This window comes from Amphiura filiformis, chromosome 8, assembly GCF_039555335.1.
Source record: "Amphiura filiformis chromosome 8, Afil_fr2py, whole genome shotgun sequence".
NCBI lineage: Eukaryota > Metazoa > Echinodermata > Ophiuroidea > Amphilepidida > Amphiuridae > Amphiura > Amphiura filiformis.
In genome coordinates this window covers 6,347,901-6,373,015 of record NC_092635.1, presented here as the reverse complement: position 1 = coordinate 6,373,015, position 25,115 = coordinate 6,347,901, and the positions used below count along the sequence as shown (strand labels likewise).

The 25,115-nt window shown below is 35.4% G+C and overlaps 1 protein-coding gene across 9 annotated transcripts in view; it reads right to left on the bottom strand.

The window, feature by feature from the left end:
- Window positions 1-311: 311 nt before the first annotated feature.
- The window catches only part of LOC140158552 (signal-transducing adaptor protein 1-like), an 81,102-nt gene continuing 56,298 nt past the window's right edge, over window positions 312-25,115 (bottom strand). For 3 of the 9 annotated variants that reach the window (XM_072181678.1, XM_072181679.1, XM_072181684.1), the window contains 5 exons: window positions 16,074-16,112; window positions 15,884-15,932; window positions 13,930-14,055; window positions 12,063-12,176; window positions 312-5,682 (listed from right to left, as the gene is read on the bottom strand). In XM_072181678.1, coding sequence (XP_072037779.1) covers window positions 5,627-5,682; window positions 12,063-12,176; window positions 13,930-14,055; window positions 15,884-15,932; window positions 16,074-16,112 — 384 coding nt within the window. In that variant the 3' untranslated portion in view covers window positions 312-5,626. The remainder of the gene's footprint in view (window positions 5,683-12,062; window positions 12,177-13,929; window positions 14,056-15,883; window positions 15,933-16,073; window positions 16,113-25,115) is intronic. The other 6 variants (XM_072181682.1, XM_072181681.1, XM_072181683.1 and 3 more) reach the window with 6 other exon arrangements.

Genomic DNA, 25,115 nt, shown 5'->3' with positions numbered 1-25,115 from the left:
TCTGTTATTCTGTAAACTGTTATAGCAATTCTAGATCCAACCATTTTCATCCAAATACAGTGGAAAGGTGTGGATTACTTTGGAATTCAAACCAATATCCCCGGATACAAGGGCCACAATGTGTAAAATCACACCAGATTTCAATATTTTCCGCTGGAATTTAACCAATAACATCATGCAAGTGCATCAAAGCATTGAGGAAGCTAAAACTCAGAGGCCAAATAACATTAATTTTATTTTTCTAATTCTTTCCAGGTGCAGGCAGATAGACAGAGCATGATATCTCATAAATAGCTGTCTTTGAAAATATGAACAACAGCTAAAAAAGATCTTAACCCTCACACATAAACAGCACATTTCATTTCATATAAATTCATTGCATAACTTTGTCAAATCTTACTCTAGTAGCACACGAAAGAAAATGTTCTTTCATAACACAGCTACCAAAACAAGCATTTTAAATTTCAGTTAAAAATTCCGTATCTATGTTCAAAATAAAGACATATTGGGAATTTGTTAAGCTTAAGGAATAGAGCTGCTTTTCTTTTTCAAAGAACATTTTGCTTTCTTACATACATAAAATTTACAAACAAATGACTAACACAGTTAAGAAATCTAAATCATGACAGGTACACTAAAGACCCAATCATTCATCAGATTATGGCAAAATACATTAACCTATAACATCATGAAATTTGACCAAATTTGTGATGTATGGTCCTTCAATGTATCCATATTCCCCAATCAGGGTCAGATTTCAAGAAGATTTGTAATGTATAATGTACCCTTTCCCCTACCAGGGTCAGATTTTAAGAAGATTTGCACTGTAAAATATTGTTACTTTCCTCGTAGACATCTATTAATTATCCCCTTGAATCAAGTAAGGCAATGTGTGCATTTGTGAGACATCTGGGTGTATTTGGGAGAAATTGGGTGTATTTATGATACATTTGGGTGTATTTACAAGACATTTTGTATTTGAGACATTGGGTGTATTTCGGAGAGGTTGGGTGTATTTGGGAGATATTGGGTGTATTTACATAGGAATGGTTTATAATAATCTGGTATTTGTCCATTTGTGGAAATCACAACTCATCCATAGATTCTGGCCATTTGATTGGTGAGATTGTACCACGTGGTCATTGATCACATTTACAATACTATAAACATTTTCTTTCTTATAAATACACCATCAGTGTCCACCTTTTGATAGAACTATGAGCCTGGTACACTCTATTGGTCCCCATATTGTGGCCATCCTACATGGCGGATTCCCCATATTGCTATGTTAGGGGTATATTTAAAATCTGACTACTCCCATCTGAATTTCTTTGGTTAACAATCTTGGGGGGAAGAAGAGCAAATAGTAGGTACATGTATAATATTATCATCTCTACCAAAAATCTTACAAATTTCATTTGTAACTATCTGTTGGCTACAGAGAGATCTACGAGTTTCTGACAAAGTTTCTAAAAAAATCTGACCCTGTTACAAAACATTCACAAAACAAAATCAATGTTTTCTTGTCCAGGATATAAGGTATATCTACAATTACATGCAACTTTTACATGTGTTGCAATCACAAATGAGCAGCATATCCTCAAAAGCTAAACACAAGGGTGATAACACTTCACACAGATTTAACACAATTGTCTGAGTCGGTCTTCTCTGTCACTAGTTTGAATCCACTCGCTCCACACAAACTGTCAACCAATGATAACATCACAAGCCATTTTGATCAACTAAACTTTTCCCATGATGTCATCAAGATGTGGCTCTTGAAACAAGGCTCAAAGTTCCCGAGTGAATATTTCTCTTAGCCAATCAGAAATTGTGTTATACATAAACTTTGGCAGCAGCTTAATGTGTGGAGTGAGCGGAATCGAATGTAGAGACAGAGGGGCTATGTGAGTGAAAGCCTTTTTTCTACTTTCAAAATCTGAGGATATTGAACACACACAACAGATTTAATTAATCATTAATTATATAACCAAAATGTCCCTTGCGTTAAATATCTATGGTTAAGTTTTGCATATCACATAGAAGACATGATGATGTATGTACAGCAAAATATACAGAGCAATAACGACTTGCTATACAAAATTTCACAAAATTTTAATCAAATTTAAGCACAATTTGATGATTGGAAGACAAAGAAATTAACAAATTTACAAAACATTACTGTCAATGTGAACAAAGTTGGCACTTAACCATTTTTATTACTTTATTTGCATATATATATCCAAAGTTTTAAGACACAAAAATATATGTTTAAAAAATACAAACAAAAAATAAATTCAATATATTTTGCAATTTTCATCATTTCACTATTTTCAAATATTCTATCTATGCAAACCACACCTGCATCTCTCAGCTTACCTTGACTTGCACAAATATTGCCAGATAAAAAGAATACTTGGCATTGACATTGGGCTATTCCATTTAAAATCCACACTACCCCTGTGGGAGATTTTGGGAATATATTCCACAGAAGGAGTATGAATTTCAAATGGAATGAACACATTAGGCAGCTCCATTTGAATGTCATACACCCTCAGAGAAAGGGTCAAGCTGAATTTTACATAGGAGGAGGATGAGTTTCAAATATAGTTGGTTAATGTACTAATTCCATTTAAATAAATACTCCCCCTGTAGAAGATATTACTGAAATCTTCATCAGGGGGAGTGTCGACTTAAAATGGATTAGCCCACTGCAAGTTCACATTGAGCGATATACTCTGTTTAACTTGTAAATGGCAACATTTGGTTTTTGTTACTGTATGTGTCAATGAAATCCTAACTTACGCGATGCTACATAAACTACATAATACACATGCCAGTCACACAATACACAAAGCGCAACTAGCATAGGTGCTACAAGTAACTGCGTGCACACCATTCTATATCAATCCAGGATGTTATGAGAATTGCCATTTATAAGTCAAACAAATTACAATATGTAGCCTGCGCCAATCATGCACCACCGCAACATACATCGCTGACGTACAAAACCAGCTTCCAATGGGGAAGGTTACAAGGGCTGCAAGTATATAACAATAAAGTACTTACAACTTTGAATTTACTACTATCAAGGGGAAGTATAGCTCAACCCTCCCTCAATTCAATATGAATGGAAGCATTTTGACATCACCCAACATTATAGGATTGTAATAGATAGAAGGGAGAGAACAATTCTGCCCTTATTTATTTATATTTTACCATCATGTGTGTTGGCTTGTTTCCCCTTATACAAAACACTGATTTTGCATAGAGACAAGTAAGAATGATCTCTTTACTGATCTAAAAAAATGGGGAGCATTAGGGTGGCATATTGGTCATCTATTGATGGTGTCAACTGACCCTTAATCTTAAATTTAATTGAATCATGCAAAACATGATTATCACAATGAGATAAGTATCCGTATCTCAATGAAGAGTTTATAAGATGACATCGAGCACACACTTTCCGTATCCTTGTTTGTTACTGAAATATCAAATTCCAATAATACACTGCAGAAAGACTGATGACAAAACATCACATTTCATTCACAATACATCTAAGGAAATATTAAATTTTCATTCATCAAACCGTTAATTCTTTGACATTGGTGTCTGATGGAACCTTGTAAGCTGGTTGGTCAAAGCTATAAAGCTCGCCTTTTCATATGTACCACACTGAGGTTTACTGTCATTACTGAGCACTATATACTTGCATTGTTTAAACATTTTTACCTTCTTAACAATCAAAGTGGCACTACAAATTCCAAGTTTGGCCTTCATAAGTGTCTTTCCAATTTGACAATTACAACCTGTAGTAAAACATGTTGTTACACTCAAAGCATTATTTTCACTAGACTTTTAAGGTAAATCTCAGAGTGCTTTGTAATCAATTCACACATCAATATGTGCACATTGACATGCGCAGTAGCAATCACAAACGACATGCCTCACAAAGGCTTTTGAGAAAATTGTCTACTTAAGCTTTGTAAGTATGATGAGCAACGTCCATTTGATTAAGAAAACATGCTCTAATCATGGCAACTAAAAGGTGTAACTGGCATTGATGATTGGAACAACATACAACATTGGTTATACATTACACAATTTCTTAAATAACATTTATCTTTTGTTATATTTCTAAAACAAATCTTTGTTAAAATACAAAAGGAAGGCACAAATAATAAATAATACATATTGCTCTTGAGTATGTCCTTTTTGATGAATAATTACGAGCCCCAAACCCCATATTATGTAGACTGTATAATATACAAGTTTCTAAATCTTTTACACATTACACACATATCAATCTGGGCTGTTCAAATCTGCAATCACAGGGAAAACTATACTGGCATTTGTATAGTAGTGATAGAGCATGCACTTAACAGTTTTAAACAAATATGCCAACTAATTTTCCCTGTATTTTAGACTAAATGTAAATCAATGACTCAGCAGCAGAGAGCGATATCTCCATTAGCTGTTGTATATGTTGTACATGCTAATGCATTAAAACACTCATATAGGGAACGCAATGTGCATTCCATCATAGATACAGCAACTAATGGAGATAAGTCTTTGTGTCGCTGATCCATAAACATGCAGCAACCTGTATGGAATAAATAAAAAGCACATTCTGTACCTATGTATGTGCCCTGGTACACTTGGAGATATCAATATACCTAATACTAATATCCCTGTCACATGCTTTTGAAAAGTGATATAGCTCATGAATATGCAAATACAGAAGTTGGATTCTGATTGGCTGATTGAATTATGTAACAAAATTTTAAGCATCTCTTTGGTTGATTGAGCAAATTTGCTTGATTCTTTTTCTGCGCTGATCAAGGCAGACACGTAAATACAAAATCTATGTGACAGGGATTTTCTATACAATGGTGTCACATGAAAAGCACTCATGTTCATGACAAGACTCCATCACATGAGTACCTGAAGCTGTGTAATGTATATCTATCTACAAGATATCATATTTTACAGCTATTTCCACATAGTTGCAATACATACATGCTGATCAAGATTTGATAATATCACTGTCTTTTATGATGACGATAAATGGGCGCTCATTTACAGGTGTTGGTTGGACTGTCGTCATAACTTGGTAATTGCATGGCTTTTCTTCAGCCTCCTCCTGACACTGGATTGAAAGATAGTTGTTGTGGTGAATGGGAATGTTAACAGAATTTGAAGCAGCATCCTAATCTTTTCATGAAAAAGTTCAGACTTGTAAAATATTGTCCAGTTTCAATTTCAGCTCAAGAAAATGGTAATCCAGGGAGTAAGAGCCATAGATGGAGCAAAGACTCAGATGTCTGACCGACAGAATAGCATAGATATTTTACATCCTCTATATTCCAGCTATTCCCTTGGAAAAGCCATCCTGCTCTTTGATTAAAAAAGTTTCACTTCTTTTGCACACAACACAATATGTATGTTCATTAACATTATTTCCTTCTTATTCTGCAGCACCTCTTCTACCACACCATGTCATATGAATACAGTACATCTGCGGTTTACCTGTACAGATACAGGCTTCAGTAAAGATGCCTTTTAAAGCAATGGCTGGCCTTCTAGTCTGGTAAAGTCCTTAATTGCTTGCAGAAGTTTGTTAGCATCACTGCCTGTCTATTCCTAGTTTATCAAATTGACTCCTAAGCTGGGCATCATTTGCTGTAAGAGAAATAAACATAACATATTAATAAGAAACATTTCCAGTTTTGGTTTGATGAGATGATATTCAAGGTCCAATTGAAGATGGCAAATAAACACCCATGTGCAAAAAGTGTTGTGTTTTATCAATTTCAAGCAACAATATTCAAACTATCTCTAATGTGCAAATACGTCTGTACCATGCTCTACTCAATATTAATGCATCTTAACCTTTGGGTCAATGCTACATATACTCCCAAGAATATTGGCTATATATACTATCATTAGATAATGCCTCTATGTAGCTTCTCACCACCTTCTCATCAATATAATAATCGATTTAGTCTCCATATATCCCAATGTATATTTTGCACATGTATTTGCTAAACCCAAAAACAATGTACATTTATATAATACACCATTTATTACAACAATTATCAGTCTTGTAAAATGTAACATAGTACAATAATAATAGTGATAAAATAATCCAAACAAACTAGCAACAACAACGAAAACAAAACAAGCTGTTGTTATAAATTGTAAGGTCTTCAAGTTAGCGATAGGCATGTTATAAGTTAGTGGTATTAATTAGAAAAATACTGGGGTTAATTGTTGAATACTGTAAACACCCATTATGTTAAATTAAATTTTGTGCAATAACTGGCAGAGCCAGGTCATGGTGATGAGACGGATCTTAGAAAAAATAGAACCTTTTCCTGCTAAGCACAAAAGAGACACATTTTGATGTCACTACCAAACTCAAAGCAACACCAGGTATAGCCGGTATTCTAGGTATGTGTGTCTAGCAATATTCAACAATCAACACCAAAAGCTGTTAGTTAATTCATACCCAGTCCATGCAAAGGAAACCCTCTAGCTCCAACACCAGGGGGTGAGCTGGTTGCTCTACCTCTGTTAAGAGTAGCAGAGGTACCAATATCATCAGTGTCGCTAATATTGGATCTGGGTCTGGGAGGAAGAGATGGTGGGGTTGAAGCTAAGGAAGCAAACACACAGGTATGATATTAGTTAGTTAGCAAAGAAAATATGGATTAGATGCTTTGAGGGCCATTTCACAAAAACATAGTCACTCTTAAGTTTGATTCATAAAGTTTTGATACTTGACAAAACAAAATGAATATCAACTTTGTGAAATGGGCCCTGAGGCATATTAAAAGCTTTGTTAATGCATGGGTAAAGGAAGTTAAAATGTGTCTATTTCAGACATTTTAAGGTGATATGAGAAGTTAGGTAGATTGATGGTGCAGTATGGTGCTCATCTTGCTGTTTATATTTGTTATGCATAACAAATACAGCATCTCAACATTTGAAGGCAAAATTTATTTTGATATATATTTTTTAGCAATAAGCATTGACAATTGCAACAACAACAACAAAATTGATGATGATGACAACAACATTAAGATGATGATGATGACAATAACATCGATGATGACAATGATGATCTGATAATGAGGACCACTAACTGTGATCAACATAAATCACAAAAGCACAAATCTACATAGCAAAGCATTGCCAATTAATAAGCATGGTGACAATAGAGGCCCTGTCTATTAATACGTTTACACTATATAACACTTGTAATTCAACGAAAAATGTAATTTTAACAATAATTTAATGTATTGTTTGGTGGTATTTAATTTAAATTAGACAGGAATAACTACAAATATTTCCTTTCAAAGGAATCAAGGATAAATTGGGTGAAAGTTTAGAGCCAATGAATGATCAAACCCTATGGAATAAGTAAGAGCATATCTCATGGTACGGTATATATACGAAATGGTAGCTCATCCAGATTTTTTACATAATGGGTCTGAACAGCTATACCCTATGACCCCCTCCAACTCCAAATGTGCTTGTATTTGCAAGAAGTTGTGCATTTGTACTATAGAGAGCGTTCAACTGCATGTATATCAAGTTACTCTCAGGGTTTATCATTCAAATACATGATGCATGATTATTTGATTGGTCCAACTGCTGTCTATTTATCATGATAATGAACCCCAAGCATCTGAATCACAACAGAGTGAAACATTGCATGCTGTTACTAGTTAACATATAGATATACACATGCACGCCTTACTGTAAACTACTTTAAAAACGCAGGAAAAAATTAGGACATTTTCTCATGAAATCATGCTCTTGTTGGGTCATTGGATATATCACCATATATTTGTTATTCTACTGTCCTACATCATGATACTAAATACCAGTTGTAAGGTTTATTTGGAACTTGTAAAATGTAACCAAACAGGACCTCTATGTTGTTTCATTTTAGCAAAGCATATGGCAGTTTACCATTATACTGTATATTAGTATGCCCAGCCACAGTGTGTGCTCGTCTCTTGGTAAGGTAAGGATAGGGTTGGTGAGCTATAATATTCAAGTAACAAGTGTTATATACTTGGGTTAGAAATGTATGTGGAGTGTAATGAAAAAGAAACAATAAGATGTTAGAATAGAAGAGTAAAAATAGAATAATTTAAACAAGTTTATATGAGCAATGTAAGTCATTATTCCTAGATCTTTCAGCTGGAAAACCAAAACACAAGACAATAAAACATGACAAGGCAAAATAAATAGAAATAAACAAACAAACAAAAACTAATAATAATAACAATAGCAACATTATGTGCCATGGTTTCAAAGAGAGTAATAATTGTTAGTCATTCAACCCATCCTTACTCCCGATTCCAGAAAAATACAGCACCATTTTTTTAGAATAAAAAAATTATTATAAAATTCTTAATATGACTTACTGCCATGGTGAACTGAATATCCCCGACTTTCCAATATAATTGGTTGAAATTTTGATATTTCAAAATGCCTATTATCTTCCGCTTTTTTATTATTTGTTACTTATTTTGCCGGCTGCTTCATGCGTCTTCAAATTATTCCAAAGTCACATGGTTTAGGAATGTTCTCTGTATTCCAATTTAAAACCATGTGACTTAGGAATGATTTGAAGTGAGTCCAACTACTACCTACCCAAATAAGGTAGGTAACACCCACCCAAATAATGAATTAGTCAGAATGGTGAATGAATGAACACAACAAGTTACCATATTTTAAAGGACAAAATGTGGGCTGGTGAAAATACTGATCAAACCAATCAAAAGACATGATCGGAAATGCCAACCAATCAGTAGTGAGTTGGATTCCCTTCTGTGTCACACCATGTTCACAAGCATTTGTCACACTTTGTTCATTCATTTGACATTCTGATTGTAAGACAACTATTTTTTTCCAATAGGCCATCTTAATTTAATAATTTGTCTTAAAATCCCTATGTGGATGAGTAAAATCACCCCTATTTTTGTGTGTTATTCCTGCACTGTTATCTCAAAATTCACCATACAAAAATTAGCTTGTCCCAGTTTTGATAAAAAAATAATTAAAGTAAAAAAAAACGCATTCCGCATTAGGTTTTCAACTTCAGAAGGGCTTGAGACAAACTATTAAATTAAGATGGCCAAAGTTCAATACTGCATTCTATTATAACCATCCCCCATTCTCCCCCAGGGAGATTTCTTTGAATTGAGGTTGGGTACTCATGCTCTGACAGGGAATAAGGATGTAACCTTTCATCCTTGAGACAATTTGGATATCTCCTTTGCAGGATCCAAAGATGGTATAAAATTGACCCAATATCCTACCCTTAGGAGGGTTCTGCCATAGACTATAGTCTATGGTTCTGCAGAGCAAAATATTGACTTTGATCACTGAGATTTTGTCCAGTCTCCAGGACTGTTAAAGAATGTGAGGTCACGGTTAACAGCAAAATTTGACATTTATTTCTAGGAATGTCTTTGAAGTTATGAATTCCACATACTTTCCCGTAATTCCACACACTTTCCTGTAATAATATGAGCATAGCACCCAACCTGAGTACAAAGTAACCTCCCCTGGGCTCAATAACAGTCATCCTTGCTTCTATGTGTAGAGAGCTGCTAGCATATCAAAGCAGTAAATAGCATCTGAAGAAAAAACACAACTATGATTAATCAAGCAGTAGTAACAGCCACCTATGAGAGACTACGTACACACAAGAAGCCAGATGCAGAAGACACTGTGTAATGAGCGCCTTACACGCACACTGTAGCAAGCTGTAATGCACTAAGAAAGAAAACAAATTGCGTGCATGAAATTTTCGCTAATCGACTGAACCCGTATATTTTATGCAAAAAATCATTTACTGTCAAGTTTTCAAATCCATCATGCAATCATTAGTATTTATATGCACAAGTTGGTCAAGTTTTGCTACATTCCTTCCATGCAAATTCCTATAATCCCTGAACGAAATTTCCCCTTGTTAGAGAAAACAATATTGAATATCATATACAGGTGATTTGAGTATTTCAACTTGGTATCTATGTGAAACTAAAAATATCTACACCATATATCCAACTTATAACACTTCACAAATAGAAAGTCCACTTGCTTCTGTTATTCTAATTCCTGTTTGCATTTAAATATAGAATTCCATTGCTAGAAATCCTGTTGCATTCAATGACATGCAGAAACCTTTCTTTCATAATATGAAAGACATGATTTTAATTCAAAATGCTTTTTTTACATTATAAATATTATTTATAATGTAAAAAAGCATTTTGAATTAAAATCATGTCTTTGAGAATGAATAAAAGGACTGAACATGCAAATGTTGACTTTCTTTTTGTTTTATACAAAGAAGTTAAACCCAAAGAGTACTGACTCCACCATGTTTGTGCGTCGCTCATGGAGGACAAAAAAGTGTGCGCCAGGCAAATTTTGACATAAAATTAGATCGATTCAGCCAACAATTTTAAAATATTGGACGAGACTTGATGAGTCCAATATTTTGAAACTCATAGCAAGATTATAATTATTGGGCTTGTGTAAGCATCCAATTTGATCATTAATGTGTTTAGGATCCAATATTTTCACATCAAAACATAATAATGAATTAAAGTCCTTCATGTAGCCATTGTGCTAAGTAATGCAAGTTAAGTGTTGCATGCACAAACCTTCTGTAACACTCAAGCTTAGAGACTCCCAATTATCATTTGATTCTGGGCTTTAGCCCATAAATGCCAGCCGTACACTATTTTGTCCTCCATGAGTGACAAACCAAAATGGCACATTTACCACATCATTATGCATGGGACTATTCTGAGTCAATACTCTTTGGGTCTTATCTCTTTGGTTGTATGCTATATCAATCATCACAAACAGACTAAAACAACTGCTATACCCAAGCTATAGCTGCAAGGCAAAACAAAAGCTTTCTTAAAATAAAATAAAACTGTTGTTAATAATACTAGCTCTAAGCTGGCCTATGAGGTAACATAATCCAAGCTTCAATGCAGGGCTTTGGATGGCTCCTAGTGGCGTGACTAGCAATATAATTTGCACCTTATCATATCCAAAATACACCAATGCCTGAATGTGGTTCAGTTTAAAGACAGATTATGTGAATCTTGATTTTTGTATCTTATGCGTCTAGATGTGTGTGTTTGAAATAATAGGCCGGTATGTGTGTGTGGGGTGTGTGTGCATCTATGTTGTAAACACCAGCAAATAAGGATACACACATGAGAATCTCTCTGTATATCTGCAGTTCATGGACAGTGTTTCTAGATCCAAAATGACATAAGAACAAACACATTTAAATACAGCTGCATTTGTCGATGCAGGGTTAGGTTTGCACTCATATAGTAAGAGTCCACGGTTAAACTGACTCACACATGTGTCCGTAGTTGGATAAGAAAAAGTCAATTGGGTTGCTCGAGCCACACAGTTGCCGGTGTTTAGTGGTGTTATGTATGATCACATCAGTCATCAGTGGTATGTGGGTGTGCACATAGACATACCACCTAGACCTATGACTGCCCATCCCTAACCATGGCAGTAGGTCAAGCCACATATCCAAGGTGATTTTGGTCGGGTGGTCGGACGCGGAGAAATAAGCGGTCATGTCTGGAACGAAAAACTATCGTTTTCGTGATTGCTGCGCCGTTATCGCTCAGCGTCAAATGCAACATGTTCTGTAGACGCCGAACATGTCTGCTTGTTTGCGTCCGGTTGCGCCCTTGTCAAAATCGTTGCTAAGCAGTGTTGACTTCACTATGCAAACCAAAGTCATAGGTCTAGGTACTTGTTTGTCTGGGGGTGTGCAGGTATGTGGGGTAGATGTATGTGAGTGTTTTTGTTTTGTTTTTAAAAACAATTAAAATCAAACTTTACTGAAAACCATTATGCTGTCTTTTATAATAATGTGGTTATTGACAGCTAATTGACTTGTAATGTCATATGTATTTGGAATATACTATGTGCACAATTAAAATGCTAAGCCACACCACTATGAATCCATCCCAACGAGAATAAAACACAGCACTCACAACTATTTGAAAGAAAATTGGTTGGTGCTTCAGGGACAAAACCGGTTGGTATAGCTGTCGTTGACAAAGATCGCTTCCTGTTGCTTCCAGGAGGGGGGACTGGGAGTGGTCGAACTAAATTAAAATGGCCGCCATATTGAAAAGGGAATGGTGGAACACAAGAGTGTTCAAAATGAAGAAAAACAAACAAAATTGTTATAAAATATCTGATTAGATAAGTGGTAATGAATATTTAACTGATCTGTTTAGTAGATTAAATAAATGTGGGAGCATTTCTCACATTCATTTACTTAAAAATTGAAAGATTCGAATATCTGATTATGCATATTTAATACTTGCTGCAAAAACTGTATTTCTTTGAGTGTCATGCTCAAGCTCAGCTTCTTACAAGACTTGTGTTAAGACAGTCACGTCATGTCACACAGCACAGCCAAAGCTTGCTTTTTTTCAAATCATTGCAACATATTTTTGGCAAAATCTTAGTTTGAGGTATTATAGTTTGTTATTTATATATACATCTCTTAGCATATAAAAGAATAGATGGAATGAATATTATACACTATTAAATATATTTTAAAATGTTACTCTATCATATTAGCACACATTTACGTCTTCATGAAATGCCTCAGTATTTTAGGCTTGTTTAATCTCAATTTAATGCCGTAATAAAAACTTGACAGTTAGCATATGTGCTAACTATTGAGCGCTTTTGAAATCATGAAATTGTACCATAGTCCGGTGCTTTACCAACTGAGCTGATGGGGTTGAGACACAAATTTGCAGGTTTACTTGTTCATATATAACTATGTGTATTGATGATTTGCTCAAAACCCTTTACACTTTTGTGGATGGGGCTCTGTTTTAAAAGCACTCAATAGTCAGCACATAGGCCTATACTAACTATCAAGTTCTTACGGTATATACACAAATTATATGTGAGTAAAGTTAAATTATGGAAAGCTGTATTATCCTATACACATAATATCAATGTGGTTTTCTTAAATTAATGAACCACATATAACTACAAGCCATTCCTTTGCGCTATCCATTGAGGGCAGCATGATCATAATGTTGTAATGATCAAGTGCTCTTCATAAGGATGGTTTACGATAACCTGTTATTAACCAATATGTGGAAATCACAATGACATGTTCACTATGACGGGATAGATTTTGGCGAGTTAAGGAAAGGCGAGTTAGGGAAAAGGCTAACTAGAAAAGCGAGTTACCCTTAACTCGCTACTGGGACTTGGTGTAAATATTCTAACTCACCACTGAGACTTGCTGAATCTCAGCAAGAGGTCACTTTGTGGGGGTAACATGCTTTTTCAACTTGATTTTTTTCCCCGTAACTCACCCTTTTACCTGTCCCCACCATGATGATATTCACCATGATTGCTAAGGAGGTACTACACCCCTGTGGTAAATTTGTGACTATTTTTTAATTTTTCTCACAAAATAATAACACACTGGTAACAAAAGTTATACATATTTTGGGGCAAAGGAATCAATTACTACACTGAAATTTCAGTGACTCAAGACAAGCGGTTCAGTATATATGATAGGAAACAAGGTACATGCTAGCGGTACCTTATTTCTTATCATAAATAACAAACTGCTTGTCTTGGGTCACTGAAATTCCAGTGTAGTAATTGGATTCCTTGCCCCTATAATATACATAAGTTTTGTTACCACTGTGTTATTAGTTTTTGAGAAAAATGCAACAATAGACACAAATTTATCGAGGGGTGTAGTACCCCATAAGTACTCAGAGCTAACTCAACACTCATTACTAATACTTATAGTATGCCATTTAAGTAGAATTGTTATTGAATGATATTAGTACATGAATATGTTAGTCTACTCACTATTTAAATCGCTAGATGAAGATACTTTAGGTATATTAACATACGGGCCTTTATCCACATTCCCCAAACGGTTTGCTGACATGATCATGTAGCCATTATTTGCGTCTGGACTCTCAGGCGGAGCCACTGAAGGATCGCATGGGACATATGGGTATGCAGGTAGCACATATAGAAGTGAAAGAATGAGAAAAGAAGAGAACGCAACAAACGATAACAAAGTGTTAGCACATTTACGGGTAAACATTATTAGTACACAAACATATAGGAACACTCACACTAGATACAAATCTTACAATATTGACCATATTTTGGGGAAAAAATAAAAAATAATGGGGCAAAAGCTTTCTGTAAATGCCCAAATTTGCTTATTAGCACCGTTCACAATAAATACCTAAATGCACCAAAGGCTACTCAAACCCAAATACAGCTACTTGCAATGCAATGGTTTTGGGCCTATATTCATGTAAGATAATTTCCACATGGGTCAACAGTGATAGAATATTTAAGGAACAGGTTTGCATGTATCCAAATAAATTGGGAATTCCTGGTCTATTCGCCAGCAAAGTGGATCGTAAGTGGATAGTACACCTTTTGGAATGAGATAGTACATGGGCAGACTTTGTGTGGGGATCATTTTGATTGAAGTTCAGGACTCAAAAGTGTGATCCAGTTGACAAAATAATAATCAGATTACACATAGCACATTGATGGCAAATTGACATCAACCATGGTTAACTTATTGATGCATTTAGTCACCAGTTTCTTCCAAAATCTGGTGCAAGAATTTACCCAAATTCACTCTCATATTTGAGTTACAGAGAATACAAAACAGATTTTAGTCACACAAAATGTCATTAATACAATTCACCACATAAATGGACAAGGCAAGAGTAGACAAGACAATAGTAATCCAGGAAAGGTATTAGCCAAATCAAATACTCTGGCAACTTATGAATTGAATAGGGTGCCAATTACATTACATTTTATCCAATATTTTCCAGGCTGAGGGCGCTTACAGCTCATGCTTGGGAAGTTCGAAGACATCAGGGACTTATTATTCAGATTTAGTAAGAATACAGCAAGCTTAATCAATATCTTAATGTTCAAATGATCAGTATTTTAACATTCTCACTTAATTATGGCAAGCGTCAATACATAACGCTTTTGTACGTTTCACTATTGCTATACATTGGCGCGACTCATGTGGATTGATCTAGAATAGCGTGCATGCATTGGGGTGCAACACCTATGCGATGTATGCTCTGCATGTGCATGACTGGTACATGCTTATGTGAAGTTGGAACTTTATGATGTGTAACAAAACCCTAAGAATTGTTGCCACTTTTAGGTTAAACAAAGTATACAAAAGCTGTTTATCCTGTTCTCTGCTCTATTTCTCAGTTCTTCATTGATATTCGACTGAAATTGTTAACTTTCTGGGTTCTTTCTTCTCAATGTCTTGACTGCCGCTATGTTTGTCAAAATGCACACAAAATGTCAAACCATATAATGGCCCTTAAAATTTACTAATTTTAATCGTAAGAGTTAAGGTCATCTCCAATTCATCAGTGCATAGATCAATTGTTGACCATAACCCAAATCTGAATCCCTGGATTATAAGCCCGAGATTTTCATCCTATTCTTTGTTCTACTTATAAATGGCAAAAAATATTCGGTTTTTGTCAATAAAGTCCCAACTTATGCTCATGTAAATTCACATAACGTACACCTGTCATGCATTCAAAAAGTGTAACTAGCGGAGGTGCTGCCCACCAACTGTGTTCATACCATTAAATATCATTCCACGATGTTACGAGTCTTGCCGTTTATAAGTCAAACAGAGTATAGTTTCAGGAATAGAAATGTGGTTATCTTTCAGATCATCAAGTCATTTTGTTTGCAAAGTGAATGTATCGTCTGGAGCTACATGACAATGTACTCATATGATACTTACAATTATATCCATTGCTGCCTGACACTCTAACACTCTGACTGCCAAATCCCTGAAAACAACAAAAAAATATAATAATGAATACAATTCTATGTACTTTATAGATTCAATTATTTATAGTTAATATTCATCCTTCTAGCATGATGCAAACAGGCAATGGCATGTCGGTCAAATTTGTTGCAGTTTTACTTACGTTTCGTCTCCCTCTTCCTTTTTTAATTTCAAACACACACTGTTTCCAAAAAATACAATCACAAATGACATAGATAGTTATCAACAATAATTCTTATCTTTTATCATTTTTCATCTTATAAAGTAAATTGCATATTGCAGCACCCACATTACAAAAGACCCATAGAACATGTATTTAACTGATCCATTATTTAAAATAATGTTTTGTTGGCATTCAATTCCCAGTGAAGAAGGACATATTTGTGATGCGATCAAGCAAAATGAGTCTGATGTCGATCGAAATCAAAATTCAGTTTCAATTTCACTATATGAGCCATTCTCAGAGCTTTATTTTACTGAAATCCCCAGCATAATTAGACTTATGGTTCCAGAGATATAGCCATTTTAGTGTTGCTTAGAACAATAAAATACAAAGGAAGTTAAATACTATTATTGATTATATCTCAAAATCAATATTCCCGACATCCGACTAATTTTGCTTGATCACATCACATTTTATATTGAGTGTTGCCCAATGTTATGTGCCCAATTTTCTATCACTTGCAATAGGGGTAATATGTGTTTGCTCAGACTGTGTGTAAGCAACTTCAAATATGTGCCAAAAAACTGCTTCCTTGCCCATCACAGGGTTGTTTGTTTGCCTGTCTCTTCTCTTGTTTTGCCCTGGTGATCGCATTTGATTGTCATCAGTGGGCTTGTGATCGGATATCGCTTTGATATTTATGTATGTAATTGTTATGTTAATTCAGGCATTTGTCATTATATCATGTATTACTGAAGTTGTGAAATAAATGTTTCTTGAATTGATTTGAAATTGGAAAGAAGTACACTGCAGTTTTTTATTTCATGTTCAAAATATTTTTAATTTCATATTTTTTAAAACTTTGAATACATTCTTCACGAATACTGTTTGCCCTTTATTTCTCAAAACATCCAATGTCTTCAAATTAAATATTTGTTAACATACAATGCTAATTACTGTAATTTTTTGAAAGACTTGGAACTTGTTGACTCACAAAGTACTCTGTAGGCCTACATGTACAACTATAAAGACTTCCTCTTGAACCAATCTCTTAACAAACAGAGGAAATAGGTTTGATGACTATAGTGTACTTCCTTTTTCTCAATGAAATCACTAACAGAAGCCCTGTCAATGCCACAATGATAACACTAAAACTAAATCATGTACTTGCTTAAAGGGGGACTCCGGCAATCATAACCTTATGCCATATATGTTAGAAAAATAATTATCAAGCACAAATCATATGGTTTTATTTAAAACAAACTTATATTGACCATAAAAACAAATAAAACAGTCGGCTCTCAACACGCGATATTCAAAATTCCTGCGCCGAAATTGTGTAAGTGCAATGACGTAATGGTTGTTTGTGCTCAATTGTCATCAGCCTTCATTGTATTACTGGGACGTCATTGCACTCGTCCGGGAATTTTGAATATCGCGTATTGAGAGATGGATGTTTTTATTTGTTTTTATGGTCAATATGAGTTTGTTTTAAATAAAACCACGTGATTTGTGCTTGATAATTATTTTTCTTACATATAAGACATAATGCTGTGATTGCCAGAGACTCCCTTTAAAGGTACAATTTTGTTTTAATTATTGAAATTATTATCATTCAGAAGTGATGACACCAGAGATAACTTATTTAGCAGAGTCTTCAAAGGATCATGTCACTTGGGTCCAGTTGTCAGAATATGAGCAAAATCTATTTTTGCCCAAATTTTTTTCATAATATCTGACTGAACACTTTTATTAATCTTATTTATTTATTCATTTATTAAATTGAAAAAAAGCGCAGTGATTTATAGTGTGCTACGCACAGGCACAATGCCTAGACGTTGATCCACAAGCCTCGGCACACTTTACAGGTCGTCGCTGACAACTACAGCCCCACTTAACAACAACACAGGGACTTTGCAGCTTCAAGACATTCCACAAATAACCGCTGCAACCAGGATCAGCTCCCCAAGTTTCGTACGGGTTACAACGAGACAATTAGCAGTAAGTTCCTTGTCCAGGGGAATTTCAAGCTCACTCAATTTTTCCACAAGAGCGTACTAAACCACCGTCAGGGTTTGAACCCGCAACTCTCTTGCACCACAGTCGAACGCTTTATCGATTGAGCTAACTTGACTGCTTAAATAATTGATTGGGCAATCCTTCAAGATTTTCATGGTCATGGTTGATACCAAATCTGCTTTGATTCCCATCAAATTTGACATAGATGAACCCATGAATACTTTAATTATTACATACAAGCATCTCTTTTTACACTGAGTTGAACCCTAATTCAAATGTACTTTCTTAACCTAGTTATATACCATCTTCACTTGTATGTCAATATATCATCTGCCAAGGGAAACCCACACATACTGACTCACAAACCCATTTTAACCCAGTTCACAAACCAGCATTTGTCAGTATATATGACAGTAAGTTTTGTTCACTTCTTCAGGGTATCAAAATAACTTATCACAGCAAAGTTCATAAATACAAAATGATAGATTCAATCCTGGGGATTCAAGGTTAAGTTGAATATTCATAGTTCGGTCAAGAATAAATTGCTTGGTTGTTCTATACACAACCTTTCTGTGGTAGGTGTTTTACATGGTCAAAACTTACCAATGAAGCCTATAGGCTAATGCCGCGGGCTACTTCACAATAATATTACCTTCAATCATGTTGTTATTCAGTTTACAAGTGTCATCTAACAGTTTTAAAAACTTTGAAATCATACTAATTAAAAATGCAAATATTGAAAAAAATTAAATTTGTACATGGTTGTTTTGTACAGTAAAAACTTTTTTCCAGTTTTCAAAATTTGGTGCAGGCAGTATAGTAGAGGACAGCCAATGCATGTTTACAATGAGCAGTAGATGACTCAATCAAGAGCACTTGTTAATGAGTGAAGTTCAAGCCCAAAGTATCTAGGGAATAACCAAAAAGTACATCCTACTTATGGGTAACAGGTGCAAGAGAATTACACATGATTAGTGTACTCACTAAATCAATCATTCCATCACTCATGTTGAGTATGCATTCACTCCATCTCCAGACAGCTTGGGCAGGCACACACTGGATTTATAAGTCCACCGTGGGGAAATGAACTCAACCGACCCAATTTTGCTTCTTTTTTAAAATCTTATTTGACAGACCCGCTATGGTTGGTCCTGTATTATCCTAAGTGGCCTAAATGACCACAGTGATCTGCGTCTGCTAATGTGCCTGGCGTATGGGGTACTATCAATTATGGCCATGTGCAGGCCTTGTAAATTGGCACCTGCAAGTGCAGAATAAGTGCACATCATCACACACCTTCAAGTAATAATCAGTGTGATTACAGCATGCTTAACTGGACTAAAATTAAGCCACGCACCTGTAACAGCACATGCAAATTGCATGACCAAATTGCAAAACTCTCCCTATAATCTACAGTCAAACACATTGCCCAAGCAAGGACCTGTCCCTGATACTTTCACATCATAAATTTGGTTCCATAATAAATTTTAACAACAAAATTATCCATTTCAGATTTAAATCACACATATTTTTGAAAACTTGGAAAATTATATAATTGTTGTCAACATTTTGTGATTGGGTCCAAAACATGTCACTGATGTTAAAAAATAAATTCTTTGTATTTTGTCTCCATTATGCATTAACAGGCCCGTAACCAGGTGGGCTGGGGAGCAGAACCCCCTCACCCAAGGCCAAAAAAGTCCCCCTTTTTGACCCAGAAAGTCCCATTTGCGAGTGTAGCGAGCGAAAAAAATTGTTATGCCTTTTTGGTCAAATTCTGAAAAAAAATCAATTTTTTTTCAAAATTCGCCCCCTAGTTCAAAAAGGTCCGAAGGGCCACTTTTTCAAAATCAGCACCCCCCCCAATAAATCCTGTTTACGTAAGAATCATACTAATGACTGCAATGTACCTCTGATGGGCATCTCAGTAATGAGGTACTCTGTATGTGTTACCTATTCTGCATAGGATATTATATAACAATAATTTTTATGTGCATGTGTATGTTGTCAATACTAAGAGCGTTTCCTGAATGTGACAAGTGTGCATTCTGAACTGTATGTTACCTCATGTGTAGCATTTCCTCTAAGTGACAAATGTGTCAATGTCATGGAACGCTTTCCTAGTTTACAAGTGTGGCAAAGGAGAAAAAAAGATAGACTGACTGAACTAGGCTGTGTGTTGAGGATACATATTCACAGGATTCATGATCTCAAACAGATGAATCAACACAACATATAATTATGTAATTGCCGTGTCATGTATTGGTAATCAGCACAATACTTTCTGAAATCGAATATTACCTTGTCCTAGTCATCAATGGGAAGGGCTGCTATACCCCAATTACAGAAATTGCAGTGATGTATACATTAGTGCCCTCCACACAGGCATAATCTATATACATTAGTGCTGACCAATGTGGCCCAAGACACACCATATAAACCATATTTAGTGACAATCGGACTAAAGTGTGGAATATTAATGAACATAATTTTTCACCAGGCATTGCAAATAATAAAGGAGACATATAGAAAAAGTGATCCCACCTGGGATTCGAACCCGGGACTTCAGGTTTATGAGATCTGTGTCTTAACCACTCTCCACAAAATACCCATAGTATCTATGTAGGGCCTAAAATGCAAGAATAAATTGCCATGCTCCCTGTAGAGGAAATAAACATGGAAAAACAGTGAACAATGTTTCTTATGTTATGTGTCACTTTTGAAATGCTCTCTTTTCTATTAAAATTTATTTAATAATTTAGGTCTAGTGTCTTTAAGATATCGGTTTTGTTTAAAGTGAAGGGATATTTTTACGCAGTAAAATTACACCTATCCGGCATATGTTGGTTTGCCAACATCTTATGCTGAGAGCCCGAGACACAATTACATAAATAATAAGTTGAACACATCATAGATAACTGAGAAATGTCTTCCAACTTAAAGTGCAGCACAATGTTAACCTTTTCCATGTGGATGTCCACTGCACACGACAAGTTTCAATTTCTTTTTTAAATAAAAAAATTCAGAATGGTAAATTGGCATGACCATACTTGGAATCAGCATGAAAAATGCATTTATAAATGAGTACAAACAAGCCTGGTATTGGTTCAGTGGTTATTGAGATAGCTCTTGATATTAACATGTCTCAAAACTTTTTATGTTGAAGTCTATGACCAGCATGCAGAGCATTAACACCCAATTGTTCTTGATGACAACACGTGTCATAGGCAACTACTTTATCAACTATAGCATGTTTTGACAGACATATTACACCACATATTACTCATCCACAATATTAGTAAGGAAGTCCCTACCTGCCAGCCTAAAACACCATACTAAATAAGGCATCTAGAGTTTAACTCATATTTTTACACAGACAAATTTTTAATTTGTTAGCTATTGTTATAAGAAGGTATGTGCATATAATATTTGGAAGTACAATTAAAATTACTATTTCAATTTTTTATTTACTTTTATTTTTTAATAAATGTCACACAAAAACAATGCTGTAAATACCAGAAGTTTGCAATTGATTACATTATTGATAATTCAGCCTTGGAAATGTAAATGTTTTCCCTTTCAAGTTCCATTGGAATTGAAGCTATGACTAGGAAGCCTAATAGTTAATTTACCCCCTTTGGTGCATGAGGTCCCAGGCTCAATCTCTGACAGTGGTAACTTGCTGCCAAGGTATTAACTTGGGGAAAAAAGGCTGAATTTATTGGTGACATCAATAGAAGTAAGACTTTCGCTCTCTTAGAATTGATGTTGAGGTGATGTTAAGCCTTTGGTCCTGTGCACAGCGAGCCATACCTGTACAGTACATGTAGATTACAGTCAGTTTAGAAAAGAGTAGGGTGTTAACCCCTGACTGTCACAATCTATCATGAAATTGATATTAGTGTTATACTTATATGTAAAATTAAAGGCAACAGCACAAAGATGTTTTTAAAGACTGGTGATTTAGAGTGTGCTATACCAAACATACATGGCCTCAGCAAAATTACCATATTTTAATTTATCACAATGGCTTAAGACATCATGAACCATCATATGCAACCACAAACATGAACTTCCTGCATGGTATTTAAGATAAAGGTACACGCCCCACTATACATGTAAGACAGCACAGCCAAGATCAGAAAGAACTGATAGAAAGCATCCAAATCATGAAAACGTACATAGATGCTGCCCTTGCATATACCAAAGAACCATAACCTAGAAAATGTATCATAAATATGCCTCTTTTAGCGATTTTTACTTTAGCTCTGCATCAATTATCCAAAACTCATCTAAAGGAATACTTTTGAAGGAAATCAACAAAAATAATGCTGCATGAAAAAAATACTAGTTTACAAACCATTATGTCGGGCCAAGGACAAAGTTATCTATCCTATCACTGTACTAGTCAACTACCGATCACGACCTGCAAGCATGATAAAGTCTGACACTACAGTAACATCAGAGTATTGAACTTTTCGGTAAATCCCATAAGCCTTTGTGAGTAAACCTGAGATGTCTTCATTTGATGTCACGCCGACTTGTAATGCGCAGTAACGATGTTCGCTAAACAATGTGCGCATTGGCTTGACGCAAACTGATGTCAAATGACGACATCTCAGGTGTACTCGCAAAGGCTTATGGGATTTACCGAAAAAGGTCAACTGCAATATCTGATGAGAGATCACGTCTAGTGACACTACTTGAATTCCATTGGCTACCAATTTGACATCAAAACATTTCAAAACGGATGGTCTCTTGCAATTCAGTAGTAGCTATTTCATTTGCAAACCACTCCCCTGTGGAAGATTTAGCTACAGTCTTTTTAACAAAGGTTTTCAAATAAAACAGACAATTAAGTATCTTCAAATAGAAATACTCACTTCCATTGTGGAAGATGTAGGTAAAGCCATACATATACCAATACAGATAGAAGTACGGGTTTTGAAATAATTAATCCTATATATCCCTTGGTTGATGTAAGCTTATAAGGTTCAAAAACGTTACGTGACAAAATGCAACATCTCTACAGTAAATGATTGACAACTATCAGTAACCCGGATATTCCTACAATATTGCATGCATTTTTGTGTGATTTGTGATTGTTAACTTTCAGCAAAACACATGTCATACTGTTACTCATGAAATAAGGACCTGAAAGTTTCTTATGATTCCTGAATCAACACATGGCATCAAGCCAGTCATCCTTGTCATTTGTGCTGTCTAAGTTTTCAACATGGTATACTAAAGTAAAAAATTGGAGCAACAATTTTCTTTCAGTATTATACAGACCTGCCAATACACAATCAAACTGAGTTGGCATGTCATCTTCATGCCGTTTAATTCACTAAACTTTTAACCCTTCATAACTCAAGTAACTGTTCGTAAGCTATGAATACCCTTTTACAAGATGTTACTTTACAATGGGTAAATGTAGTAAATCCCTATTACTTATGATGGGTACTGTTCGTAAGTCATTTAAGTGAAATGGATTTTACGATGCGACATAAGTTACGACTGATTTTAAGACTTGCTGTTTGGATATCCAAAATCTAAGTAAAGTTTGGCTTCATTAAAAACAGTGATTTATAGGCATAAACCCACAAGCCTCAACAGACTTTACAGGAATTCACTGACCACTGTGTAAACAAACCATGTAGCATCATTCAAGGACATAGCTCTAAATAGGCCCCTAGTTAGCCTACATCAAACCATCGCACCCTGGATCAGCTCTCACAAGTCCTTGTACGGGTAACCGAGACAAGAAGCAGGTACTTATTGTCCATGGGAATTTGAAGTTAGCCCAATACTACACTGGATTTGAATTTGCATTGCTAAAGATCAATGCACTGGAGACTAATGCCTTACCGATTGAGCTAACTTGAATGCAAGGAAATGTCAGTCTTGGAGGAAGTGATCTGATTTTGATATCCACAATAATCAGTCCACTTGAGACTGAGCAAAAGGTACCTTACAAATTAATGTAGGCATATGTCCTATGTGTATGTAACACAATGTCTTAAAGCAAAAGCCTATGTATAATACTATCATTGTCAGTCTTCTTCAGACCATTGACCTTAAGGTTGCTGACCTACTTAACACATCATTTATAAGTGCTAGACAACTCTCAGTGACCAAAGCAGCTGAGGCGAGTATCCCATCATGCATTGCAGTGTTTCTGCTTGCTCCATAGCAAATATACAACAAAAAGCACATCTCGGTGATAAGAGTGTTTAGATATTGAGAGCTATTTTTAGAGGACACATTTTTTCATTATATAAGTCTAAGCACTCCTGATATAAGTAAGTAATTGGAAGCTGAAGTGAGGGATTTTGTGTACATTTTCTATGGCACATGTAGTTTTATTACTGTACTGCAAAGCATAATGGGATAGCCCCTTCAGCTGCTGTGCTCAGTGACCTCAAGACTATCAGTTAAGATATAGCAATTTGCCAATAAAGCCTAAAAGGTACTTTGTGATATAAGCTGCATGGCATATGGCTACTTTGGATGTGGGTGTTTGCAGAAATAATGCATTGGGATAGGAGACTAAACTGTGTGGGTCATGAAGATTCTTGTTCCAACTACAAACTTGTAAGCTTCTAGGTGCCCTTAGAACCTAATATCATTTCACTCAAATAATGAATTTTGCTCACAGCTTTGTTGTTATTCTTGATAACTATAGCTTATGGCTGCACCTCGTAGCAGGAAAAAAAACTCACACAAAATGTCAAACTGTTACACATGGGCCACCTGATCACCTCAACTCCCATGCATGAGCCCAGTACAGGTGGCTACATATATCTAGGATCAAAAGCGGATCAATTAAACTACACTGCCCAGGAAGGATGAAGATTAATCAAAAAGTTCCTACCAAAAAAAAGTGTGTTGAACAGTTCAAATTGTTGTCCTATACCTCTCCAATCTCATTGACCTATTTCCAAGTAGCCTAATAAGCAACATGAGCAATATCCACACTGGTTAATGAACCCTTTTGACTGT